The following is an 18518-nucleotide window of genomic DNA, read 5'->3' as shown; positions in this document are numbered from 1 at the left end:
CCCCGGTTCCGGTCCCGGCCCGGCTCCCCCGCCCGCCCTCAACAAAGATGGCGCCGCCCGCCCCTTCCCCGCATGCGCGCGCCGCCGGAAGGGGCGCGGCCGGAAGCTGCGCGCGCAGGGGGCAGTGGGCGGTGCCAGGGGGCCGCGCATGCGCCGCGGGGAGGGGGGCGGGCACTGCTCCCTCAGTATCTCCGCAAGGGGGCGCTGCGGGCCCGGAACCGGCACCGGGATCTGAACCGGGACCGGGACCGGGACGTGAACCGCGACTGGGGCCGGAAACGGGAGCGGGATCTGAGCCGGGACCGGAGCCGGGGTCCCCGCCGCCTTCAGCCCGGCCCCAGGACCGGCAGGAGCCGCACGGTGAGGCCGGAGGGGCCGGGTCGGGCGGGGTTCGCGTCCGGGCAGTGCCGTACGGCCTCGGCGGCGGCAGGAGCGGCACCGGCGGGGCCGGAGGCGGCCCGGGACAGCCCCGTGTGCCCGGGGCCGGTCGGTCCGTGCCCCCTCAGTTTAACGGGAGCTGTCCCTCCCTGGCCTCTGACGCAGAGCGGGCTCCGCTCACCCGTGCGCTGCCGCCCGGGACAGACCCGCTCCCGTTCGCACCCAGACCCGGGGCAGCGCTGCCGCAGCCGCAGCCGGAGCGGGCAGCAGGGATGGCCGAGAGCGCCAGGCCCGCAGGAACAGCACCAGGCAGACGGGAATTCCAAAATCGTCCTGCTTAGAAGGGGTTTAGAACGTGTCTGGAGGGTCTGTTGAGTCTCACAGCAGGCTGGGGAGGTGCCGGTGCCCGGACCGCGCTGGGACGGGAGGTACCGGGTACCCAGACCGCGCTGGGGATGCGGGCGGCAGCATCTCCCGGACCCGGCCGCTGCGGCGGGCGGCTGCTGCCCCCGGCTGGTCCCTGCCCCGCACTGCGGCTGCCCGGAGCCGCCGCTCCCGTCCCGCGCTCCTGCACCGGCCTCCGCTCCGGCCCTGCGCGCATCCCCCTCTCAGCGCCGCTTCCAAACTGAGACGTTTGGAAAACTTCTGATTCGCAGCTGAGAGCCGAGGGAAGCGCAGCACCCAGAGAGGAAAACATCTTTAAATCAGACTTTGCACGTTTTTCTGCTGGAGTATTTTTAACGCCCTTCTCCCTCTCCTTTTTGTGTTCGTGCAGGTGCTGTTTCCCACAGGATTTTTGGGGCAGGGCCACTCCCGACGCTGCGTTCTGGATCCAAACGGGGCTTGTGGGCTGCAGCTCTTTTGAAGGCTTCGCTCTGTAAGGTGTGCTGCGTCGTGACAGGAACAGGCTTTTTAAAGCTGTTTGCTTTGAGCTCTCTTGGCACATTCAGGCGAGGCTTTTTCTCTGCTTTTTGAAAAAAACCTATATTTAAAGTGCCGGGACAATTTCTGCCGCTGTGCTTTAATAGGATTTGCAGCTGTGAATGTGCTTTAAAAGGGTTTACAGCTGGGTTGAAGTGTCCCCTCGCTTAAAATAACGTCACAGCTTCGTGATGCAGGAGAATGTGCCTCCCACCAGTTGCTTTGTGAGTGCTGGGGAGCACAGGGGGAATAGGAGCAACCCCAAAACTTTTATTAGTGGTTAAATAGGAAGCAAAACCCTGTGGTTGGGGATTGGAGCTGTCAGTGAGCCGGTCTGGATCTTGGTTTTTGCCTTGCTGATGATTTGCTCTCTGACCTCTCGTGCAGGTTCAGCCTGGCAGGGTTTTCTCTCCACGATGGCACGAGGGAAATGTCAGTGGTTTTAGGTTGTGGAGCGATGGATTTGGGGCTCTCTGTGTGCTGCAGAGGGCTGGAGCAGACAGAAGGGCAGGATGTGGTGTCATGGCACCCAGCGAGAGCTGTGGGCTTTGTGTTTCTCTAACTGATCAGCAGTTGGTGGCCGGGGAACCAACGGAAGAAATGTTTTATCTTAAAGAGCTGCAGAGCAGATCCTGCCTGCCTGCCATGGTTCAGGGCCAGGGGATCAGAGCTGGGCCACCACGGCACCCAGGATATGCAGGCACTGAACAGAGAGGCTGAAATCCCTCAGGGAGGTTTGCGGGGAGGAGGTGGACAGCTGGATTGAGAATGTGCAGTGTGCCCAACAGACAAGTGCCAGGAGCTTTGCCAAAATAGTGGAGAATTGCAGGTGGTGGCACAGAGTTTGCGTGCTGCCTGTGCTGGGGGAAGCTGTGTGCCCGAGTTCCACCCTGCTCTGGCAGAGCTGCTGCCATGGAACCAGCTGAGTAAATCCATTCCTGGCTTCCCAGGGGCAAACAGGGAGCAGCAGAGAGGAGGGAGCTCCTGGCAGCCCCACTCAGCAACTGCTCACACGGGGGTTACGCTCACAGTCCACAGGAATTCTGTCTCCATTCCAAGAAAAAGAGGCTTAGATCCCATTCACTGGCACTGGATGTGTGTGAGGATGCTTGGCTCCAGCTGCTGGAGCTCCTGCTGAGGCAGCTGAGCAGCCTGTCTGCTCCAGGGATTTACCCCAGCCCGGGCTCAGAGAACATGCAATAGCCTCTCTCCCTCAGTGTCTTGGCCAAGCTTAACAAGTCAGGGATGTTTTTTTCAGTAGGAACAGTATCAAAGAGGTCTCTGCATTATCTCCCAGATCCCTGATCTCTTCCAGAAGCGACTTTCTTGTTGACAGAGACTTGCACCTTTCAAGTGCCTGATAGTAAATAACGGTACAAAATTGACAGAAATCCCTTTCTTTGTCCTCTGTGTTCACCCACCCAGGTTTCCCGAACTGGAAGGAGGATTCCCCTGGCCGCGGTGACCTCCTGAGGCGGTTCCTGGCCGTGGGATGGAGCTGTGGAGCAGGGCAGACCCCCAGCTCCGGGAGGTGGTGTGGTTCGCGCTGCGCTGCCGGGCCCTGGCGCTGCTGCTGCAGGCAAGTCCATCCCCCAGCCAGGGAGCTCTGCTGGGGTTTGCTGCTCCCAGATCCTCCCTGCTGCACCCCAGAGATCCGTGAGCTGCTTCTGCACAATGGGGAGATCTTCCTCTCTGGAGAGCCAACAGACTGTCCACAGCCAGCTTACAGGTTGCTGTTAAGTAAAATTGCATTAATTTCCTCGTGACTTGCTGTGTTTTTATGCTGCTGCTGCAAGACGCTGGTTTGGCTCAAAGTGTGTTTATCCACAGAAAAGGAACAATAATCTCCTCCTGTACATTCCTCCCGAGTCTTATTTCCAGAGACATCCTGCTCTGAGCATGGGAGAGCTTGGTTGTGACAGCCAGCACAGAGCCCAATCATAGCCGTGAGCAGCTTTCCCTGGCCACTTCTGCAGGGATTCATGCTGCATCCCAGAGCGTTATTCTGTTGAGATGCAAACACTCCAAAAGGGTTGTGCGTGCACCTTTTCACAGCCTCGTGGGCATCTTGGGCTCCGGCCTTGGTGCCACCCTCACCCCTTGTTGGAGTGCCAGGAGCTCTGGGTACCGGAGCATCTCTGCCAGCCTGCAGCCCTGTCTGCCATCTCTGCCAGCCTCCAGCCCCGCACTCCCCTTGTTTTCCAGGCCGTGTTTAACGCGCTGATCCCGGACCACGCTGCCGACGCCTTCTCCCCGCCGCGGTCGGGCGCGCGGGGCCCGTGGGACGCGCTGCTGGAGCGGCTGCTGGGCGGGCTGGGCCGCTGGGACGCCGAGCATTTCCTGTTCATCGCCGAGCGCGGCTACCTGCTGGAGCACAACTGCGCCTTCCTGCCGCTCTTCCCGCTGGGGCTGCGGCTGCTGGCGGCGCTGCTGCCGTGCCCGGTGCCGCTGCAGCCCCGGGGCCGGCTGCTGCTGGCGGCCGCGCTGCTCAACGCGCTGCTGGCGGTGCTGGCGGCCGCCGCGCTGCTGGCGCTGGGCCGGGCCGTGCTGCGCAGGCCCCGCCAGGCCTTCCTGGCCGCGCTGCTCTTCTCCCTCAGCCCGGCCGGCGTCTTCATGGCCGCGGCCTACTCGGAGAGCGCCTTCGCCGCGCTGGCCTTCGGCGCCATGTGGCAGCTGGAGAAGGGGCGCCGCTGGCTCAGCGCGCTGCTCTTCGCCCTGGCTGCCGGGGCCCGCGCCAACGGGCTGGTCAATGCCGGCTTCGTGCTCTACTCGAGCGTCGGGCGCTTCGTGCTGCAGCTGCAGGGCGCAGCGCTGTCCCTGAGGGAGCTGCCCGTGCTGTGGAAGCAGGCCCTCGGCCTGGTTGCTTCGGCAGCCCTGGCGTGTGCCGGGATTTCCCTGCCTTTTGCCTTGTTCCAGTACTACGCCTACGTGAGGTTCTGCAAGCCCAGCACGGGCCTGGCGCAGGCTGTCCCCGAGGCACTGCTGCAGCTGGCACGGGACAAGGGCTACCGTGTGGCAGGCGTGGGTGAGGCCAAACCCCCCTGGTGCTCCCAGCGCTTCCCCCTGGTCTATTCCTACATCCAGGACGCTTACTGGAACGTGGGCTTTCTAAGGTACTTTGAGCTCAGGCAGATCCCAAATTTCCTGCTTGCTCTGCCTGTCACCCTTCTGTGCTCGTGGGCTGCCTGGACCTACGTCAGCGCAAACCCCCGGCACTGCCTGACTCTTGGTCTGGTGAGGAGCAAGGCTGAAGAGAGGGGAAAGGCAAGAGATGGATTCTGTGGCCCCGCTGCCTTTGTGTACGTGGTGCACAGCACAGCCCTGCTGGCGTTCGGGTTCTTCTGCATGCACGTGCAGGTAGGACAGGGGCGATTCCTTGTCCAGGGGCTGGGGCAGTGACAGCACAGCAGTTTGGGTGATTTCTCCTCTGCCTGTCGTCCCCAGGTGCTGACCCGGTTCCTTGGCTCCTCCTCGCCCATCCTGTACTGGTTCTCAGCTCACCTGCTTTTGGAGCACGAACCTTTACTCTGGAGCACAGGGACTGATAACCCAGCCTCTGGGAAGCCTCCTCTGGGTAAATTTCACAGTTCCTGTGGGAAAGGGACCTCGGACAACCCCGTTGTGAGGCTGCTGCTGAACTGGCGATCGATCACCCCCCTCAGCAAGAGCATCCTGGGGTTCTTCCTGGGCTACTGGCTGCTGGGGCTGGTCCTGCACTGCAACTTCCTCCCGTGGACGTAGCACAGGCCAGAAGTGGGGCAGGCGCTGCTCAGAACTGAAACTCGGCTGCTCTGAAAGCCTGAGGTGGCTGTGGTGACGCTGTCCTTGCAGTTACAAAGGCGTTACTCCTCCGTTACCACTTCCCAGGCGGGATGTTCTCCGTGGTGTGATGCTGCAGCATCCTGCCCCGCTCAGCTGGCATTGCTGACGGCCAAAATTCCCATCCCCTGTCTGGGATGGGGAATACACCTGGGCTCCTGCATCTCCCGGGGGGATGCTCTGATGGATTTGGGATGTGCTGTGGGCACGGCAGGGAGGGTCCAGCTGCCCTGAGCTGCTCAGACTGTTCCGGTTCCTTTTCCGTGGTGCCGGTTCCGGGCTCCGAGCCAGGCTGGGCAAGGGCACGGCGGGGGTGGCGGGCGCTGCGGGGGCACATGCACGACCCCAATAAACGTGAAAGTTACCGGACAAGCGGTCAGCCCGCTCCGCCGGGCCGGGCTCGGGGCAGGGGCCGGGGCCGGGGTCCGAGTCGGGGTCGCGGGTTCCGCTGCCGGGTTCGGTGCCGGGCCGGGCCCGCTGCGCTCCCGGTGTGGCGGCGGGGCCGACAGGGGGCGCTGTGCGGCGGGGCGGGGCGGGGCCGGGATCGGGGCCGGGCCGGGGCTCGGGGCGGGACCGGCGGGGCCGGGATCGGGGCCGGGCCGGGGCTCCGGGCGCCGCGGCGCGGCCATGAAGGACTGCGAGTACCGGCAGATCTCGCCCGGGGCGGCGGCGACGCCAGGCCCGGGCCCGGGCGGGCCGGCGGCCGCGGCCCCGCCGGCCGGAGCGGCGCGGCGGCCCCGCAGGAAGTGGGAGGTGTTCCCGGGCCGCAACCGCTTCTACTGCGGCGGCCGCCTCATGCTGGCGCGGCACAGCGGCGTCTTCGCCCTCACGCTCGGCCTCATCCTGGCCACCAGCGGCCTCTTCTTCGCCTTCGAGTGAGTGTGGGCCCGGCGGGCTCGGCGCCCCGGAGCCGTGCGGGCTCCGCGCCTCGGGGCCGCCCCTGGCGGCTGCTTGTCCCCCCGTTAAGGCCTGCCGGGGTTAGCTGCACCCCACGCTGGCCCCGGGCCGGAGGGAGGTGGGCTGGGGGTCCCCTTTTCCCCTGGGATCCCCGCTGTCTCTGCTGCCCGCTGCCCTTCCCCACGGTACAGCCCCCAGAGCCCCTTTGCAGCAGTCAGTGCCCCATCACCTGTGCCCAGGTGTGTTTGTGGTGGGCAGGGGTCGTTCTGCGCCTTGTTTGCTCAGGCTGGCCCCAGGGAGGGGTTTAACGTCCCCCTAGGATGCCCCCCTGGCCTTTAAATACAGCCCGCAGGTCTCCCCTTTTGCTCCCAAGAAGAGAATTGGCCCGAAATTGCACCCAGGAAACCCCCAAGGCTCGTGGGCTTTGTCCACCACTGAGATCTAGGAGCAGTGTTCTAAATGGTGAAACCCTTTGGGGTCCCACCTGGAGGGTCTGCCCTGGAGCTGGGCCCCCATTGTGCAGCACAGTCTGGGGAATCGGGAGCTGCATCTTTCCTTTCCTTTGGAGGCTGGTCCAGGGAAGCTCCCTGCTCCTGCAGCCCGAGGGAGGGGGAGCCAGGAGCATCCCGGTGTGTCCTGTGCTGCCCTGGGGGCTGGGGAAGGAGCACCCTGGGTTCCTGACGCCTCGGAGGGTTCTGGTGTCCTGCCTGTCTCTGTCCCGGGAGGGATGGGAGCCGCTTTTCCCTGGAGCAGGGGGAGCCGCGCCTGCCTTTGGGTCTCGGCGTTATCCCTGCAAGGCTCGGAGCAGAGCTGCCCCAGCCTGCTGGCGGGGAGATGAAAGTGCTTGATCGGATTAGAGGCTCTGAGGAGTCAGATGAGCTGAAAGGGACAGGCAGCTGCGGCAGGCAGGCACAGCATCCCGATGGAAAAACCCTTTCTCAGCATCATCCGTGCCCTGACAGCTCCGTGCCAGGTCGGGGGCCGACGGGCAGCTCAGCACAGCGAGGGCTTTGTGTTCCGGGCAGAGCACACAGGACATCTGCTCTGCCTCCCTTCTTGCCGAGTCACCCTCTCGTGCTTGAGGATGCCCTGGGGCTCTCCCAAGTTGTTGTTTTTGCAGGATGCCTCTGTGGCACAGGCTCCAGTTTGCTGGGTGTACAGCAAATACGTCTGTCTGTGTCTGCATTTCATGGTTTCTGTGGGAAAACCTGGCACAGGTGCCCAGAGCAGCTGGGGCTGCCCCTGGATCCCTGGAAATGTCCTAGACCAGGCTGGACAGGGCTTGGAGCAGCCTGGGACAGTGGAAGATGTCCCTGCCATGGCAGGGGTGGCATGGGATGGTGTTTAAGGTCCAAACCATTTGGGGATTCTATGATTTGTGTGATTGTCGTTCCCTAGTGGGGCAGAGTGGGCTCTGGAGGTTCTCTCAGGAAAGGGCTGACAACAGGCTCACATCTCTCCTTTCACTGACCTTTCTGTGGATGTCTGAGGGGCTCAGGCTTGGACTGAAGGGGTTTTGTTGCTTGGTGGGTGCTTTGTTCTGGACAGCTGAGCTGGGGAGGTGAAACAAAAGTTGCTTAATCCTCTCAGATTGCTGCAGAGCCTGAGCACTGCCTGCAGCCCTCGGGGCTGGGGCAGCCCATCATGTGCTGGCTCTGGGTGCTCTGCAGGAGGGGACAGTGGCTCTGTGTGTGCAGGGTTGTGTCCTCTGCTGTCCTCAGCTGCTGCCTGTGGGTAACAGAGCTGCCCTGGTGTGGGGTGTGATCACACCAGCCCCATCTCTGCAAAACCAGCCCCAGGCTGGCTGCTGAGCCCACTGCCCCGTGATAGTCATGGCGTGATGTCCCAGCTGACAGCGGGTCTGTGCAACGATTGATAACAATTCCATTTTATTTATCTTCCAACAGCTGCCCCTTCCTTGCCAGTCACCTGACCCTGGCCATCCCCATCATTGCCGCCGTCCTCTTCTTCTTTGTCATCAGCTGCCTGCTCCAGACGAGCTTCAGGGACCCAGGGATCCTGCCCAGAGCCACCCCCAGCGAGGCTGCGGACCTGGAGAGGCGAATTGGTGAGAGCTCTGGTCCCTGTGTTTAGCTCTGTGTGTGTCTGTGCACTCTCCAGGCTCAGTGAGGCCCCTTCTTTGGGTCTTGGCTCCTTTGGGTTTGTCCAGGGGGGAGAAAAATCCAGAGTATCAGATTGTGGGGCTTGACAGTGTTTACCAGTCGTGATGAGAGGTGCAACAAGCTCCTCTGGCAGTGCCTCAGAGAGGATCTGCAAAGCAGCTCAGCTGCTTTTTGCTCCTGTCCAGTCCCAGCTTTTTCCCAGGCAGCAGAGTTGAAGGACAATTAATGCTTTTTGATATTGCCATTGAGCCTGCTGTGCTGCAAGGTGTTCTTTAGAGTAGACTGATGTTTGTCCTCTTCTGAAAACTGCTCTGTCACGCTGGTCTGGGGACAGCCAAGGAGGTGTTTGCATCCAGGAGCTCAGGACGTTGTTGATGTGACAGGTTGGAGCAAATGCTTTAGCAGAGCTGATGTGACACAGCTTGAATCTGTCCTGCTGAAGACAGATGCAAGGCAGTAATTCTACATCTGACTTTAAAGATGGTTTTTAAATATCCCCCAGAGTGGTGATCCACGTTTCTATTTATAAGGGCCTAAAGCAGTAATCTGGCTGCAGATGCTGCCTGATGTGCCAGCTGTTACTGCTAATATAATCCACTTATTATCCTCTTAACATGCTCGCTGTTGCATCACTGTTTTCAAAGAATTCCTCACAGTTGGAAAGGTACTTTTTTGGGAGTGACTAAAAGGAATAACCCCCAAAACTGCAAATATGATACCAGGGGTTTCCAGCTCTTGCTGTGTATAGGAACAGTCTCCAGCCCCCAGGGAATAATGGAGTGCCAGCACACAGAGATGTAACTTGCAATGCCCCTAAAAATCCTCAGTTTAAACCTGGAGGAGGAGGAACCCTCCTGTGCTATGAACACAAACATGTCAAATTCCAGGGAATCTACTGGAGCACTCGAGACCTGCTGCTGTCCTTCCCCACAGTGATGGAGGCGAGTCCCTGCAGGCTGTGGGGGGACAGGCTGTGTGCTGGCAGTGCCAGGGATGCTCCTGTGGCAGAGCCACACGTGCCTGCACAGCCAGGCTGCCTGGTGTGACCTGCTGGACACGCAGAGATGAGCTGGTGTTCCTGGGCTGCTGCTTCACACTCACTGTTTGTAAATTGCTTGATGTTCCACAGCACTGGGCGCTCGCTGCTTCCTCTTGGCATCCCAGCAGCATCAGCACTGAACAAAGACAGGCCATAAATAATGCTGGAGCTGACTGCAGCTCTTGGCTGCCCACCCTGCAACAAATCCTGTGCGCTGTTAAAGCCAGGAGAGCGTGTGCCAACCCCTGCCCCCGCTGGGAGGTGGCACAGGGCTGTGAGTGTCCCTCCTTGTCCCTGCAGACAGCATGGGCAGCTCCACATACCGTCCCCCAGCCCGCACCATGGAGGTGGTGATCAACAAGTACGTGGTGAAGCTCAAGTACTGCTACACCTGCAAGATGTTCCGGCCGCCGCGCACCTCGCACTGCAGCGTCTGCGACAACTGCGTGGGTGAGCAGGGCTGAGCTGGGCAGCAAACCGCGTGTCCTGAGCTGGGAGGGACCCACAGGCACCGCTGGGGGAAAGCTGGGCAGCAAACAGGGTGTCCTGAGCTGGGAGGGACCCACAGGCACCGCTGGGGGAAAGCTGGGCAGCAAACAGGGTGTCCTGAGCTGGGAGGGACCCACAGGCCCCACTGATCCTCCTGACCCTGCCCAGACACACCAAAATCCCACCCTGGCCATCCCTGGCAGCGCTGTCCAAATGTTCCTGGAGCTCTGGCAGCCTTGGGGCTGTGCCCATTCCCTGGGGAGCCTGGGCAGTGCCAGCACCCTCTGGGGAAGAACCTTGTCCCAATATCAAGCCTTGTCCCTGCCCCTGCCCTGACACAGCTCCATCCCTTCCCTCTGGTCCTGTCACTGGTCCTGTCACTTGTGTTCCTGGACACATTGCTTTTTGCTTCTCCTGAAGGATTATGAAACAGGATACTGCATGGTCTGTCTCCTTTGCATTTAAATTGGAAGCAGCACTAGTGCAGTGTCTCAGGGCAAGGGGCAGCACATCCAAGACTCCCTGGCTCTGTTTTCCCTGGTTTTGGGAGGAGGGTTCTGTAAACAAACACAAGGTTTGCTGCAGGCTCCTCAGTGTGTGTGGCCAGGCTGGTACAGCCACCATGGAATCTTTGTGCCTCTCACTGCTGCACAGCGGTTCTGCCCTCGGGGTGCAGATGGGTTTGCAGCTCCTCATTTTGGGGGGCTGAGCAGAGTGTGCTCCGTGCTGGGTGTGGGGTGGCAGGAGCCCTCCTCACCTGGAGCCTTTGTTGCAGAGAGGTTCGATCACCACTGCCCCTGGGTGGGCAACTGCGTGGGCAAGCGCAACTACCGCTACTTCTACGCCTTCATCCTGTCCCTGTCCTTCCTCACCGCCTTCATCTTCGCCTGCGTCGTCACCCACCTCACCCTGCGTAAGTCCTGCCCGGGGGCTGTGGCTGCAGCTCAGCTCTGCTCTCTGCTCCATGGGACAGGAGGGTCTGTGGGGTTACACCAGGGATCTGAGGGATTAGAGGGTCCCACGGGTCTGCTTCACCTCGCTGCAGAGGGGCTCTGGGGGCTGGGGAGGGGATTTGCTTCCCAGAGCAGGTGAGCTGCTCTTACCCTGGCAGGGAAGGTGACTTTGCCACCAGCTCCAAATCTCCTGGAGCCGTGTCCCTGCACTGACATTCCTGCAGCATCCCAGACTGCAGGTGTTCCTCAGCACACAGACACAGCCACACAGCCCACGGGGTGGAGTTCTGGCTGCAGGGGCAGGGCTGCTGCTGGGATGCCATTCCTTGTTCTCTCTTGCTTTGCAGGCTCTCAGAGGGATGGGTTCCTGGCCACTCTGAAGACAACCCCTGCGAGATATCCTTCTGCTGGCAGCAGCTGCTCGGGGTGCCTTGCGCTGCTAATCACTGACAGAGAGGGGCCAGGAGCTCTTTGCACATCACGCTGGTGTCCCTTCCCCAAAGTAATTTAGTCCCCTGGCTACCTGGAACTAAGGGTGGGTTGTTTCCCAGTTTGCAGGTTTAGGTGGAGAGGGAAGAGCTGGAGCAGGCTGTGCCTTGGTGGATCCCTGCAAGCCAGCTCAGGGAATGGGAAGCTTGCCCAAACCTCCCCAGACAGTCCTCTGCCTCTCCTTGAAGGATGATTTTGTTCCTTGAGACTTCCTTGACTTCTGTTTCACTGTGCTGGAGCTGGTGATTTGTTTTTTCTCAGTCTGGTCCATTTTGGGCCTCTCAGGTTTTCACACTTACTTGGTCGCCTCCAACCTGACGACGAACGAAGATGTAAGTACCTGGATGCCTGTGACCCATCCTGAGCAGCTCTCAGGGCATTCTTGGCTGTCCCAGTGCAGTGTTTCATGTCTGTGATTCCCCAGTGCAGAGCACACAGCCTGTGCCCACGGCTGCACTTTCAGGTGCAGCAGTTAGAGCCATCACGTGTGTGTTTTTTCCAGTCTGTTTGTGGCCTTGCTTAAAATTAGGAGTTGTGAGATTAAAAAAGGGAGGCTGGCCCAGGGGAGTATTTGGGTGTGAGCTTGGTGATCTGAATTCAGCATCCCGTGTAACCACGGGTTTCCTCTGAGACCCTGGGCCAGTCCCTTTGTGTCTGGCAGTTCCTCATCTCTAATTAGAAAGCAATCTACAGACATCTGATGAGATTTGCCTTCAAATCTGGGCTGTGCACAGGCTCCAAGGACCAAATGAGTGCCCTGAGTGGGGCAGATTGTATGGAAAAGCAGGATCTGTCTGATCCTCAGAATCACAATTCGCCCTTCTGGCCAGAAGTACCTGTAATCCTTGCTGGGAGCTTCCAGCACTGCAGAAAGTGTGTTTGCATCCCTTTTGGTTTTGCTTTTTCCCTTTTCCCCTCCACCTTACATTCAGAGGTGTGGCAGAACTGCTCAGGGCTGTGTGGGTGAAGCTCACAGTTTGTACCCAGCTCTGGGAGCACCGTGGCTCCAGCCTCGTGCTGCAGCTGGGGGGAGGAAGCAAAACAAGAGGAGGAAATGTGCTGGTGGAGGTGCTGGTGCTGCTTCAGTGCAGCCTGAGGCAGCTGTGGCAGCTGCCCAGCCCCTGTGCCACAGCCAGTTTCAGAGCAGGCCTGGGGACAGAGGAGCCCCTGGGCTGGGAATCCCCTGGCTGTTTGTTTGTGCAGCCCGAGGGAGCAGAGCCCTGCTCTGGTGGGTGCCAGCCTGGGGACCACGAGGGCAGCAGGAGGACGGGGCGGTGTGGCAGGTGGTGACAGGGGTGACAGCAGTGACAGTGACATTGCTGTGCAGTGGTGACAGCAGTGACATTGCTGTGCAGCACGGGGAGGGCACAGCTTGGGAGCTCTGCAGCTGCAGGGCTGCACTTCAGCAGAGGCAGCACGTGGCTGTTTGTGCCTGCAGGTGTCCTCCCCGTGCTCTGGGACAAACCTTCCACCCCTGCACGCATCCACTGTTGTTGTGTCACTGTCTGCTCTCCATCCTTCCCCTCCTGATCTCTGTCCATCCCTTTCAGATCAAGGGCTCCTGGTCAAACAAGAGGGGCTCGGAGTTTGCCAATCCCTACAGCCATAAAAGCATCCTCACAAACTGCTGTGCAGTGCTGTGTGGACCCTTCTACCCCAGGTAAGAGCACTGGGAATTGCCCCCTGCCATGGGAGAGCACAGGACAGCTGCAGCTTGTCACAGGATGGGGCAGCTGGGCAGGGTCAGGCCCTGCTCTGCTCCTCACCTCTGAGAGCCTGCCTGGAGCTCCCAGCCTGTTGGGGATGTGGGGATCCCTGGGGGATCCAGGCTGGAGTCCTGGAGCAACTCTGTGGTGCTGACAGCAGCACAGTAAAGTGTGGTTTATATTTTGTGGTTTATATTTTGTATCAGGCCCTGCTCTCTGCAGTGTCCCCAGGCTTTGTGGTGGGTTCAGAGGTGCCAAAAGGCAGGGCTGCCATTCAGAGCTGGTCAATCTGTGCATTCAGGGAGCCAGGCTGGGAGGTTGTGGGGAGGAGAACAATGTTCTACTCCAGTTTGTTCCTCTTTCATGGTGCTTTCATGTTGTGAAGCCCTTTGGCCAGTTCCCCTTCGGGTTGTGGTGGCCCCTGGGCTGGGGTCTGTGGCTCATGGGAGGGGTCTGTGGCTCATGGGCTGGGGTCTGTGGCCTGCTGGGCAGCAACCCTGTGCTGTGCTCTGCAGCTCCTGGGAGAGGAGCCTTCCCTGTGGCCTGCGAGCTCCCAGCTTCAGTCTTTGCTCCCTGAACTGCTCTTCCCTTCCTGTTTTGCAGTTTGATAGACAGAAGAGGATTTGTCCAGCCAGATGTCGGGACCCCGTCCAGTCCCAAGAGTGAAATCCCTTCCCTTGGAGCCAAAACTGACACCAGCATGGTAGGAGGCATTCCCTAGCAGTGCTGTGATGTGCCCAGTGCCTGCTGTGCCTGCACCTTGCTCCAGCCAGTTCCTTCCCCTGCCTCATGCCTGGCCTCAGGCGGGCAGCCCTGGCACCCAGAGCTGCCAAAGACTCGAGCCATGCGTTGCCTTCTTTTTTTTACATTTATTTATTACTTTTTGTTCATTTGTTTCACTGTGAGGTGGCCTGTCAGGGGTGTTGCCTGACAGAGCCCAACAGCTTGTGGGACCCTTGGACTCGTGCTGGAACAGGGGGTCCCCAGGAGCCCCCAGACCCTGAGCTCCAGGGAATTGCTGTGATTCCTGCTGGGAATGAGATGGGCCAAGGCTGGGAGGTGGCACTGGCAGATGGTTCCCACTCGGGGCTGGGCTGGAGGAGGTGTCACCTCCCTGGTGCCCCTGTGAGCTCCATCAACACTCCCTGTTCCCCTGGAGGCAGGTGAGGATGTCCTGGGTGCTCCCTGCTGCTCCTGTGCTGCCTGGGGCTGTGCTTTGGCCCTGCCAGTTGGTCAGACACGTTTCGCAGCAAGGACACGAGGCAGGGGACCCTCCTCTAGCAGGGAAGAAGAAACACTCTGTGCTCTGTGACTCTCAGGAGATGCACAAGGCTGCAGGGGTCAGGTCTGGGAGCTGGAGCTCCCCAGGGTTGTGTCCTGTCTGTGGGAGACCAAGAGGCAGCAGAAAAGTGTGTGAATTCCTGAGGGTCCTGAATTCCTGAACTGCACCTGAATTCCCTCCCAGGTGGGGTTTCACGAGGAAGCAGTGAGGGGTGCTGGTCTCTGATAAGCTCATGTGTGCTCTTGGTTTGGGTTTCTGAGCAGCAGAGCGTCCCCAGGGCTGTCCCCAGTGCCCTGGGAGCCGTTCCAGCTGCTCATCCCTGAGCACCCTCTGCACCCAGGCAGCCAGCTCCGTGTCCCTGGGCTGAGGGCAGAGTCACAAACCTTGTAGCAATACTTGAATCGTGTTACTCGAAGCTGCTGGATATTTTTGCACAATTTGTAGGACTTTTTTCTACGTAGAACATTTTCTGTGCTGTGCAGGGAGCGCTGTGCACGCTGGCACCGGGGCAGAGGCTCACAGTGCCGTGCTGCCTGTCAGGTTTCCTTGGATCAGACAGACCAGTCTCACCCTCGGGCAGGGGCAGCACATTCTGGGGGCAGCCCAGCCCCCTGAGCTCACCAGCGTCGTGCTTTGTACTCTGCAAGTGCCTGTGCCAGGGGGATGGCAGAGGAGCAGTGAGGAGGGGGTACCAGGGGCCAGGCTCCTTCCTGTTTTTATTTAAACCAGTTTCCTTTGTTACTCAATAAAACTTTATTTTGAAAGAGTTAACTGCTTGGATGATTATTTCCTCCTTGGAGACAGAAGGGGGCAGGTGTGTCCCGGTGTTTGGCATCTCCCAGGTGCCAGCTGCACTCTGTTGGGCTCAGGCCTCACCTGGAAGCTCCTGCAGGGAGGGATGAGCAGCAGCTGGCGCTGCTGTGGCTCCTCTGGAGTGAAGGGAATTTGCTGTCCCACATTTCCAGGCTGGGCAGGGGCTCATCCCCTCCTGCTGCTGTCACCTCAGTGTCCTGTCTCCAGCTGGCACCTGTGCCCCATCTGTGCCAGCCCTGTGGCCCCGTGGCAGGTGTGAGGTGCATAACCTCTGGTGTCTTCCCCAGGAGGATGCCTGCCAGGACTTTGCCATTTCCTGCACAGCCTGACGGGATTTGCCCCTCCTCGGACGTTTGCCCTGATTTCTGAGGGTTGGCTGGTAAGAAAGTGCTTCCATCTCCCTCTCACCACTGCAGCCACCCATCCTCACTGCATGACAGCTCTGAGCTCAGAGCCCATCATCCCAGCCGTGCTGCCATGCCTGTGTCCCATCCATCCCACCAGAATCCCACCCACGGGGCACGGTGCCAGGGCTGGGGGTCAGGGGGCACAGGAACGCTTTGCCACAAGAGGAGAGGTTTGGTTTTTCCTGGCTTTGTGCTGGGCTGGAGCCACCTGGTCTGCATGGGGACATTGTGGGACATTGTGTGACACTGTGGGACACTGGGACACTGTGTGACACTCTGGGACACGTGTGGGACATTGTGTGACACTGTGTGGACACTGTGTGACATTGGGGAGACTGTGTGACATTGGGGACACTGTGTGACACTGTGGGGCACTGGGACACTGTGTGACACGTGTGGGACATTGTGTGACACTGTGTGGACACTGTGTGACATTGGGGACACTGTGTGACACTGTGGGGCACTGGGACACTGTGTGACACTGTGTGACGCTGTGGGACGCTGTGTGACACTGTGGGGCACGTGTGGCAGAGGGCTCTGCAGCCCGGGGCCCAGCCTGCCGTGGCTGTGTGAGGGAAGCCCAGCCAAGCAGAGCTTTGGTGTTTGGAGGAGCCGTGGCCCCTGGGTGGGTCTGGACCCCCATCCCTGACCCGTTCTGTGGCCTGGGTGACCCCTCTGGCCCCTCTGCCCGTTTTCCTCTCTGCAGCACCCGGTTCCCCCTCCTGTGGCCAAGGTAAGTTCCTTCGGGGCACTTGGCATGGGATGTGTCGCCTGTGGGCCGTGAGCTGCCCCTCTGCCCCTCCCTGCAGCCCCCCGAGGGCTCCTGAGCCCCCTCCTCCCTGTGCCCCAGCCCTGCCAGTGGGCCTGGCTGCTCACCCTGCTCCTGCTGCTCCCCAGCTCCATTTCTGGCACTAACTCTCTCTTTCTCTTCTCCCCTCTGCTCGGCCTCGCTCCGGGCGGATCCAGCGCCGCGAGCAGCAGCCTGAGCCTCTCGTGGGGCGCCCACGGGAGCCGAGCCCGCAGCCATGACCACCGGAGTGCCTCCGCTCCCTCCCTCCGTCCCTCGTGCCCGGGGCGGCGGCAGCGGAGCCCAAAGCCATAGAGCCCCCGCAGCGAGGAGAGCGGTGAAGGAGCGCAGTGCCGTGCCGTGCCGTGCCGTGCCGTGCCGTGCCGTGCCGTGCCGAGCCGAGCCGAGCCCGGCCACCGCTGGGCGCTCCGTGCCGGTGCCTCCCCGCCTGGAAATGTCGTGGTTGGCGTCCCAAGGGGATTTTGGAAGGAGCAGGACCTCTCCAGAGCATTTACAGCCAAACCGGGGGCACCAAACCCTCCCAGCCCCTCCAAGCCGTGTCCGTGTGCCACAGGACTTTCCCGATGGGAATCCGTACCTGGTCAGTTCATCCTGCAGCCCCCGGGCCAGCTCCCCTGCCAGCCTCATCCCAGCACGGCTCTGGATTTAGGGGAAGGGGCTCCAGCACCTTGAGCAGCCTCCCCGGGCTGAGAGCTGAGTGGGCAGCCAGGCCTGCCCCAGCCCTGTAGGATTCACCGTCTGTTTATGCCTTTTACTTTTGTAACAAAATGAAAGTTTCTCCTATTTAGCGTACTCTGTGTCTGGCTCTGCTCGGCGGGTGGAGGGGAGCGGCTCCTGCCTGGGCAGGCCCGAGCAGAGCCGAGGGAAGCCACCGAGGGCTGGCCCTGCTGCTGTGCCATGAGCCCTGGGGACGGGAGCCAGGAGCTCCCCACACCGGGCTGTGGCACAGAATGGGGCTGCTCTGTGCCCAAACCGGGCTGTGCCCAAACCGGGCTGTGGCACAGAATGGGGCTGCTCTGTGCCCAAACCGGGCTGTGGCACAGAATGGGGCTGCTCTGTGCCCACACCGGGCTGTGCCCAAACCGGGCTGTGGCACAGAATGGGGCTGCTCTGTGCCCACACCGGGCTGTGGCACAGAGTGGGGCTGCTCTGTGCCCACACCGGGCTGTGGCACAGAGTGGGGCTGCTCTGTGCCCAAACCGGGCTGTGGCACAGAATGGGGCTGCTCTGTGCCCAAACCGGGCTGTGCCCAAACCGGGCTGTGGCACAGAATGGGGCTGCTCTGTGCCCAAACCGGGCTGTGGCACAGAATGGGGCTGCTCTGTGCCCACACCGGGCTGTGGCACAGAATGGGGCTGCTCTGTGCCCACACCGGGCTGTGGCACAGAGTGGGGCTGCTCTGTGCCCAAACCGGGCTGTGGCACAGAATGGGGCCGGCCTTGGTGGGGCTGTGGAGGCCATGAAGGGGCTGTGGAGGCCATGGAGGGGCTGTGGGACCCATGAAGGGGCTGTGGGCACCTTGGTGGGGCTGGGCACCCTCACGCTGCTGCCACGGGAGCCCCTCGATGGCACCCTGGGCACCCCAAACCCAGCACATGTCAGGGGCTCAGCCAGGAAGGGGTGAACAGCCCGGTGAATTCCTTTTTCCTGAATCCCAGGGTGCAGAGGGGGCGGTGTGAAGGCTGGGGGTGTTTTCCTGGCCTTGAAGCGCCTGGGAAAAGCATCCTCACGTTTTTCCTGCCTCCTCCATCGCAGCAGGGCTGGGGTGGAAGCTCAGCGAGGCACAGGGGGATCCGGCCGGGTGTCGGCAGGCAGGAACAAAGCAGCGAGAGCTCACGCAAAGAATCACAACCCCCTTTCGGCCTGGCGCGGAGCCGGCGGCCCCACCCTGCCCTTCCCGCACGCTCCCGCACGGAGATAAGGCCGGGCCGGGGCCGGGGCTGCGGCAGCGCCCGGCGTGTGGCAACAGGCTCGGAGTGAAACTCAGCGCAAGGCGCAGCTCAGATCCCTATCGGGCACCGCGGCCCACGGCCCGCCCGGAACAGCCCAGATCCTGCAGGGAGAGAAGGCCAAAACCCTGAATTTACGGCCCGAGAGATGCGCAACGGCCCCGGTGCGATGGGCGAGGGCAGCCCTGGGCTGGAGCTGATGGGGATGGGCTGGAACTGATGGGGATGGGGTCTCCCCTCTATCCTCCCACCACGGGGAGTTTTTGGGGGTCCCACCTGCGGCTCAAAGGCCAGCGCTGACCGTGCCCCGCTTTTTGGGCCGGTCCCTCCGCGGCGCCTGGGAGAGGTGCGGAGCCTCTGCCTCGGTTTCCCCACCTGTGGGAATAAATACCTGCCCGTCAAGCCCTCGCAATTACCGCCGAGGCAATCTCCACATTAAAAACGA

The 18518-nt window shown here is 61.1% G+C and overlaps 2 protein-coding genes across 4 annotated transcripts; both read left to right on the top strand.

Moving 5' to 3' along the window:
* The first annotated feature begins 156 nt into the window (after positions 1–156).
* PIGV (phosphatidylinositol glycan anchor biosynthesis class V) lies at positions 157–5422 on the top strand. The gene is made up of 5 exons (XM_059488840.1): positions 157–360; positions 1154–1260; positions 2725–2878; positions 3505–4656; positions 4744–5422. The coding sequence occupies exons 3-5, from the start codon at positions 2792–2794 to the stop codon at positions 5038–5040; spliced, it is 1536 nt and encodes a 511-aa protein (XP_059344823.1). The 5' UTR covers positions 157–360; positions 1154–1260; positions 2725–2791; the 3' UTR covers positions 5041–5422.
* A 323-nt stretch (positions 5423–5745) lies between these two features.
* Positions 5746–16916, top strand: ZDHHC18 (zinc finger DHHC-type palmitoyltransferase 18). Of its 3 annotated transcripts, XM_059488841.1 has the most exons (10): positions 5746–5993; positions 7923–8083; positions 9478–9627; positions 10442–10579; positions 10967–11015; positions 11338–11440; positions 12659–12768; positions 13418–13517; positions 15197–15288; positions 16283–16916. In XM_059488841.1, exons 1-9 carry the CDS (start codon positions 5746–5748, stop codon positions 15236–15238), a joined length of 1101 nt encoding a protein of 366 aa, XP_059344824.1. In that variant the 3' UTR covers positions 15239–15288; positions 16283–16916. The 3 variants fall into 3 exon arrangements, with proteins under 3 accessions (XP_059344824.1, XP_059344826.1, XP_059344825.1); XM_059488843.1 differs by lacking the exon at positions 16283–16916 and having other exon boundaries at positions 13418–13977; positions 15197–15261; XM_059488842.1 differs by lacking the exons at positions 15197–15288; positions 16283–16916 and having other exon boundaries at positions 13418–14798.
* Positions 16917–18518: the final 1602 nt, after the last annotated feature.

Source organism: Ammospiza nelsoni, chromosome 25 (assembly GCF_027579445.1).
Source record: "Ammospiza nelsoni isolate bAmmNel1 chromosome 25, bAmmNel1.pri, whole genome shotgun sequence".
NCBI lineage: Eukaryota > Metazoa > Chordata > Aves > Passeriformes > Passerellidae > Ammospiza > Ammospiza nelsoni.
Note: the sequence above shows the minus strand (reverse complement) of the source record. Positions and strands in the feature narration are given on the sequence as shown.

Coding starts and splice junctions, on each gene's coding strand:
- ZDHHC18 (XM_059488841.1), top strand. CDS start 5,746: ATGAAGGACTGCGAGTACCGGCAGATCTCGCCCGGGGCGGCGGCGACG. Junction 11,441..12,658: donor ACCTGACGACGAACGAAGAT/GTAAGTACCTGG, acceptor CATCCCTTTCAG/ATCAAGGGCTCCTGGTCAAA. Junction 12,769..13,417: donor TGTGGACCCTTCTACCCCAG/GTAAGAGCACTG, acceptor CCTGTTTTGCAG/TTTGATAGACAGAAGAGGAT.
- PIGV (XM_059488840.1), top strand. CDS start 2,792: ATGGAGCTGTGGAGCAGGGCAGACCCCCAGCTCCGGGAGGTGGTGTGG. Junction 2,879..3,504: donor CCCTGGCGCTGCTGCTGCAG/GCAAGTCCATCC, acceptor CTTGTTTTCCAG/GCCGTGTTTAACGCGCTGAT. Junction 4,657..4,743: donor TCTTCTGCATGCACGTGCAG/GTAGGACAGGGG, acceptor TGTCGTCCCCAG/GTGCTGACCCGGTTCCTTGG.